Source organism: Anabas testudineus, chromosome 7 (genome assembly GCF_900324465.2).
Source record: "Anabas testudineus chromosome 7, fAnaTes1.2, whole genome shotgun sequence".
NCBI classification, from domain to species: Eukaryota; Metazoa; Chordata; class Actinopteri; order Anabantiformes; family Anabantidae; genus Anabas; species Anabas testudineus.
In genome coordinates, this window is record NC_046616.1 from 1,939,523 (window position 1) to 1,946,238 (window position 6,716).

Sequence of the window (6,716 nt, forward strand, 5' to 3'; positions counted from 1 at the left end):
GTTAACCAGGAGCAGGTGGACAAGGAGGCTTGTGCCCACCTCACTTACTAGACTCTCTGATCTTTCTCCTAGTGAACCCTGTGTCTTTGTAGTGTGGATGTGATGTGATGTGATTAATTGTACCAGTGGGTATCAAAGAGCACACTTTCAGTCTCTCTTCTCTGTCATTCGTGTCTTGCCGGTACCTGCGAGTTATTAGCTATGAAGAAAGAACAAAGCGAGCTCAGGTTCAGACCGTATCTACTTTGACACCTCCACACACCGTTGTTTTTTCCAGCAGGCGCCATTATGGAGGTTTTGTTTCAGAAAAGATGTCGAGTCGACTCTGAATCAGAAAGAACATTTGGACACAGTTATCAGTCAGAAAGTGAGCTCAGAATAGAACACACATAACATATTCCACTGTTTGAATGCCCTCAGGTGCCCATTCAGTTCTGGCAGCATGGTGTGGCTGACATGCGGCTACACACTGAGGTGAAGGCGGGCTCAGAGCTGGACTACGCCTGTGATGAGCCCACACTGCCGCCCTACCTCACCCTGACCGTGAAGGGAGCCGGATCCTCAGAGGTCACAGCCGACATGAACTTCTTCAGAGAATATAACAAGCTGTACTACGAGAACTTCATCTACATCGCAGCCACGCACACGTTCTCACAGTATGAGAAAATCTCACCGAGCAATTACATCATCTCATATCTGCGAGTTTTCCTGTATAAAAACCATTGTTGTGTCTGCAGGAGCGCTGAGAAGAGGCCTGTTGGGAAGAAGCGTCTGGTGACCTGTGCTGAACTAGTTCTCGACGTGGACACCAAGACTCAGAGGGTCATCCTGAAAAAGAAGGTTCTGTTTTTAGTTTTATAAAAACCCTGACGGAACAAACACACTTCAACACACGTTCTTCAGAAAGTTGACAGAACCCTTCACTTCTTGCGCCGCTCATTGTGGTTCAGATGCTGTTTCTTAAACTGGTGGAGTCTGAACACTTTTATAAAGGAGACAACACAGTAAAAGTCTGTCTACTTTCTGAAGGAAGTGTAGTCGTGTTCAGCAGAGGTCATACTGCTGCTTTGAAAAGTAGCAAAAACTAATAAATACATTTATTTTGTGCCAGAAAAAATGTCAGTCAGCAACAGCTTCACTGCTAAGTTCAACTCTTCAGTGTGACTGTGACATTTTTCTCTCTCAGACAAACAGCAACTTGGATTCTGGAATCACTACTTTTTATTTTATCACTTTATTAAAGCATTTTTTTGACTTTGAAATGATTATTTGACGTATTTAGAACATTTACATAACAATTCTTTATTTCTCATTAAATTATTTTCATTGTAGTAATATGTGTTTTGATTTCTGTGCAGGAACCGGGGAAGCGCTCCCAGCTGTGGAGAATGACTGGGGGGGGCATGCTATGTCACGAAGGCTCGTCTCCACCGCAGAGCAAGCCGGCCCAGCCTCGCCCGCTGGACTCCTCTCTGGTGCTGGACATCGCCGGGCTCGCGGCCGTTAGCGACAACAGGTTTGTGCAGCTCCTCTCAGTCGGCTCTGGACGCTGCAGTCGGTTTAATGGAATGAGGACATTTAGGAGGTTACTCTACTGCTTCCTGTTTGTCTCTCCAGTTTCGAGCCGTTGATGCTGAGGAGGCCCGATTCACGCCGCAGCACCACCCAGACGTGGTACTTCAGCTCAGGCATGCTGACCTGTGGTCTTCCCCGACTCGTAGTACAGGTGGGTGCACCACCCAGTTTCAAAATAATCTGCACCACTGTGAAGCTCAGAGTCCTGAGACTTTAGTGTGACGTTTCAGGTGAAGGGTGGGGAAGCAGGACTTTATGATGGAGCAGAGGTGGTGCTGGGACCAGACTCTGGGCTGCTGGAGCCTGGGCCTGAGCAGCAGTTTATCAACCAGAAGATGAGACCTGGTTCTGGGGTGTTGTCTGTCCAGGTGCTGCCAGATGGACCTACACGTGTCCTGCAGGTGAGAATGAAGCCCAGTAAAAATGTTCCCACGCTGGCCCCCGTTTATCAGAACACTGAAACCATCAGGTGGTTTCTGCGACTGAGTTGAGTTTATTGCTGCATATTTACCTCAACAGGGGTTCTTCTTTCATTCCTCTGTCTCCTTTTTTCATCTAGCTCTACTTATTTAATGCACGTTGACAAAGACAGAACCAAAATGTGTTTTTATTATCATCTCAGTAATAGTTCCAGTATCATGGTGTTTTTGAGGTCTACACTCACATTAGATAACAATTCGTTAGGTGCAGGTGAATATTTTCAGAGAAGTTAAGTAGTTTTACTTTGTCTCTGACTTCAGATCCACCTCCTCTCTGGTTTTTCTCTGCTGCATAAAGTTCAGACACCATCAGTCAGATAATGGAGCTTAAAATATCCTTAATGGTCTGATAATGGCGACTTCTCTTCTCCTTTTGTAGATCAGTGATTTTAATCAGAGGAGGATGATCCGGAGCTCTTCCAGCACAGAACAGGACCGGAGCAAAGAGGAGGTGAAGAAGAAGGAGCCTGAGCAGGAGCTGGAGGTACAAGATTTGTCACTGACATTTTAGCCCACGACAAATTCACAAATCTCCTCTTGTTCTTATTTTTCTCTGTTTTTATTTGGAGACATTTGAACACACCATGGGTTTTGTTTCCTCTGACGTCTTCTTCTACTCGTGTCCAGGTGTTGGTGAACTTGGATGAGGGTCTCGGTGTCTCTCTGGTCAACAAGGTTCCCGAGGAACTTGTGTTCGCTACACTGTCTGGTGTCAACGTCCACTTCACCCGCACTGCTGCCAACGAGGTGCTGGAGCTCAGCATTCAGAACATCCAGGTGAGAAAACAAGAGAGGGTCGTATACTGTGCTCACAAACTGTATTTCATAGATGATTACAGTAAAGTCAGAACTGCTCCAAACTCCTAAATAAAATCGTTTTATTTGGAGTTTGGGCCTCGTGCAAGAACTTTATCGTATTGTTCTCTGACATTTCTTCCACTTTTTCTTTGAGAGTCGTGTTCGTACAAGTGTTCCACATCAGATTCATCAAACTCTCTAACTGCTCAGTCATGAATCACTTGTTTCAGATTGATCAGTGCCACCGGTTCACGGGGAACCACAAAAGTTTGGAGGAAGTTTTATTAACAAGAGTAAAAATAAGAATCTCACACAGTGAAGCTTCAAGTGTGCTGTCAGGAAAACTAAAATAGAACTAATTTAAAAGTCTGCTCGTCACAGTAGAAGACAGTTAGAAAATGTTAATAGGTTTCATCCGAGCAGCGCTGGACTGTGACAGGAAAAAGGAGGGAACAGTTCAGGCTGCGTGAAGTTAGATACTAAAAAATATCTTTCTAAAGCAAAGGACTCGAATAAAAGTCCGAGCTGTACGATGTGTCATAATTAAACCTGTCAAAGTGTGGAGAAGTGGAGTTTGTTTGGTAACGACACGTACGACAGGTCTGGAACACTTAAAACCGCTCGTGTGTGGGAAGTTGGAACAAATCTCTTCCTACGAGTTCTTGTATGAGGCTCATTGTGATCGATTGTTGTTTTAAAATGACAGAGCAGCGACTATTACTCATCTTACAGTTACCACTAGTCAAGAACAAACTGAAGTCATGCTGTAGTGGAGAGCGTTGTATAAAGAGCCGTGTTCTGGTCACCAGGTGGACAACCAGCTGCTGGGCACCACGCAGCCTGTCATGCTGTGCGTCACTCCCAGTTCCAGTGAGAGCAGTGTGAATGAGCTTGGTCCAGCACTGCAGGTGAACTCCGTCAAGGTTCCCAGCAGCCTCATGTTGACGGAGCTCTACAAGGTGAGTGAGTGCGAGTCAGGATCACTGTGCAGTAGAACACCAGATTAGTTCCTGGTTTTTAAGGACGTAACGTGATGTGTTCACAGCACCTCATGGTGACCGCCCGACGCTTCACCGTCAACATCGAGGAGAAACTGCTGCTCAAGCTGCTCAGCTTCTTTGGATATGGACAAACTGAAGCTGGTGGGTCGTTAGTTGGCGTCATTGTTAACATGTGTGATGTTGTGAGGAAGCACAGAGTAATAATAAAAATAAAACTGTAACGACTGCAGAGCTGGAGAGGTTGGATGAAAACTTCCACGAGAAGCACAACGAGGATGCTGGACCTCCCAAACGTTACTACTTCGAGAACCTGAAGATCAGCCTCCCCCAGGTCAAACTGAGTGTCTTCACCTCTCACAAGCTGCCTCCTGATCTCAAGGTAACACAGCTTGTTTAAATTCTCCTTTAGATTTGTTTTTTTTTTTCTGCCCAGCTCCATAAATCTGCAGTTAGCTGACGCAAAGTGGTGCCACCTTTGACGCAGAGCAGCACGTCACCTTCTGCTGGTTTTATCACAGGGTTACATCACCTGACTCCAAAGACAAAGACAGACAGTTGCTTAGTGCAGCAGGGGTTGTTTTAATATCAACAGAATATTTCAGCATTTTCAGAAATAAGCCTCCTTTTTTCCTGAGTCGAACAAAACTTTGCATAAAAACTAGAAGTAAGAGCAAACAGCTAAACTGGATTTGCCCCATGCCCCTAAAGTTCACTGATTCACATGTTGTCTTGACACTGGAAGAAAAAGGTGTGTTCAAAAGTGAAATAGGTTTATTGACTTAGAGAAAGATAAATATACAGAGACACATCTGGATAAAAGAGCTGACTTTATATGTTGCCTGTACCCTGAGTACATGTACATTTGAATTAAGACTCACCCTGCTGCTTGTGGAAGTCTGGGGCCTGAGCCCTGACCAAGACACATTCTAATCAATAGACATGATTTTAAATCGGCACCAACATGAACGCTGCTGCTGCTGCTGCTGCTGCTGCTGCTTCCACATTTTCTCACATTTTTCATGGTTTTGTTTCCAAACAGGTTCTGAAAGGAACTCTGGGTTTTCCTCTGGTTCGTTTTGAGGACGCCGTCATCAACATGTACCCGTTCACTAGAGTGCACCCCTACGAGACTCAGGAGATCATCCTCAACGACATCCTGAAGCACTTCAGAGAGGTGAGAAGGACTCTTTAATAGACCAGTACAGTCCAAACTAAGAGTGTATAATGACACACAGTGGGATCTTAAAATGAAAATTCAGCATTTTTGGATCGACGTGTAGTAAAAATATTATAATTCATTCACAACTTCTGTCATTTTAATTATATTTTGTGAAGGGAAAGATGATGTTCATCACCTGTCATGTGCATCATGGTTTCCACAGGAGCTGATCAGCCAGGCAGCTCAGATCCTGGGCTCTGTGGACTTTCTGGGAAACCCAATGGGCCTCCTCAATGATGTCAGTGAGGGCGTGACCGAGCTCATCAGATACGGCAACGTAGGCGGTCTCATACGCAACGTGACCCACGGTGTGTCCAACTCAGCTGCAAAGGTACGTCTCTGCCTACCTGTGTACACCTGACAGGTGTTCGTGTTGTGGGTTCAACACGTTAATCACATACGTAATAGTGGAAGAAGCCATGTGTCGTGAACATCCTCCTCCTCCGTGTGTGTCAGTTCGCAGGGACTCTGTCAGACGGGTTGGGGAAGACCATGGACAACCGGCACCAGAGTGAGCGAGAATACATCAGATACCACGGAGCCACTAGTGGAGAGCACCTGGTCGCAGGGATCCATGGACTGGCTCACGGTACAAGCTACAGTTCACTGATCTGACCTGTTACTCGTTTTCTTTCTCCGGCTGCAGCCGTGCGACCTCGGAGGCATCAGTGTAAACACGCCGTCACGTTTTTAATAAGCTCTCCCTCCAACAGGTATCATCGGGGGCATGACGAGCATCATCACCTCCACGGTGGAGGGGGTGAAGACGGAGGGCGGAGTCAGCGGCTTCTTCTCGGGCCTGGGCAAAGGTTTGGTCGGGACCGTGACCAAACCAGTGGCTGGAGCTCTGGACTTTGCCTCAGAGACGGCACAGACTGTGCGGGACATGGCTAGTCTCAGTAACCACAGGTGGGCTGAGTCTATCATCAGTGTGTGAATCATAAACGAGGCTGCTGAGAAAACAGGGGCGTAGTAGATCTGTGTGCGTCTGAACAGGTTCTGCTTGTTGTAACCATTTTAAGATCCAACTAAGGTATTGAGAGTTTGTTCTTTTGTCCAGGCTCAGTGTGCAGCGGGTCAGGAAGCCTCGCTGCTGTAAAGGCCCTCAGGGTCTGCTGCCTCGATACTCGCCCGTCCAGGCTGACGGACAGGAGCAGCTCTTCCACCTCACTGACAACATCCACTCTGAGTTGTGAGTCTCACCTGTCTCCACTGTGTATGAGTCCAACCCCCTGATTCCTGCACTCGAGTGGTTCAATGTTCGTTTTCTCACTCCAGCTTTATCGCCGTGGAGCCCATCGACAGCTACTGCGTCCTCATCTCCTCCAAGGTGGTCTACTTCCTGAAGCCGGGCGACTACGTGGACCGTGAGGCCATATTCCTGGAGGTCAAATACGATGACCTCTACCACTGTCTGGTCTCTAAGGATCATGGGAAGGTGTACGTGCAGCTCACCAAAAAGGCTGAAAGCACCAGCAGTGGCGTGGCGATTCCTGGCCCCTCCCACCAGAAACCCATGGTAGGATGACACACTGCTTCTTTAACTCAGCTTCATTTCTTTCCAGTTTTCGCTGTCTGACACCACAGGGAGCTCCAGTTTGAATGATGGATAGAAAAATACAGAAAACAAAACAAGTGATCGTT

General features: G+C 46.8%; 1 protein-coding gene across 5 annotated transcripts in view; it reads left to right on the forward strand.

Moving 5' to 3' along the window:
• vps13d (vacuolar protein sorting 13 homolog D) overlaps window positions 1-6,716 on the forward strand; it is a 41,318-nt gene that overhangs the window by 32,964 nt on the left and 1,638 nt on the right. For all 5 annotated transcript variants that reach the window (XM_026368153.1, XM_026368148.1, XM_026368149.1 and 2 more), the window contains 16 exons: window positions 421-656; window positions 738-840; window positions 1,359-1,516; window positions 1,618-1,726; window positions 1,806-1,976; window positions 2,434-2,538; window positions 2,682-2,831; window positions 3,662-3,811; window positions 3,898-3,994; window positions 4,084-4,232; window positions 4,893-5,027; window positions 5,236-5,403; window positions 5,529-5,661; window positions 5,786-5,981; window positions 6,133-6,264; window positions 6,351-6,591. In XM_026368153.1, coding sequence (XP_026223938.1) covers window positions 421-656; window positions 738-840; window positions 1,359-1,516; window positions 1,618-1,726; window positions 1,806-1,976; window positions 2,434-2,538; window positions 2,682-2,831; window positions 3,662-3,811; window positions 3,898-3,994; window positions 4,084-4,232; window positions 4,893-5,027; window positions 5,236-5,403; window positions 5,529-5,661; window positions 5,786-5,981; window positions 6,133-6,264; window positions 6,351-6,591 — 2,433 coding nt within the window. The remainder of the gene's footprint in view (window positions 1-420; window positions 657-737; window positions 841-1,358; window positions 1,517-1,617; window positions 1,727-1,805; window positions 1,977-2,433; window positions 2,539-2,681; window positions 2,832-3,661; window positions 3,812-3,897; window positions 3,995-4,083; window positions 4,233-4,892; window positions 5,028-5,235; window positions 5,404-5,528; window positions 5,662-5,785; window positions 5,982-6,132; window positions 6,265-6,350; window positions 6,592-6,716) is intronic.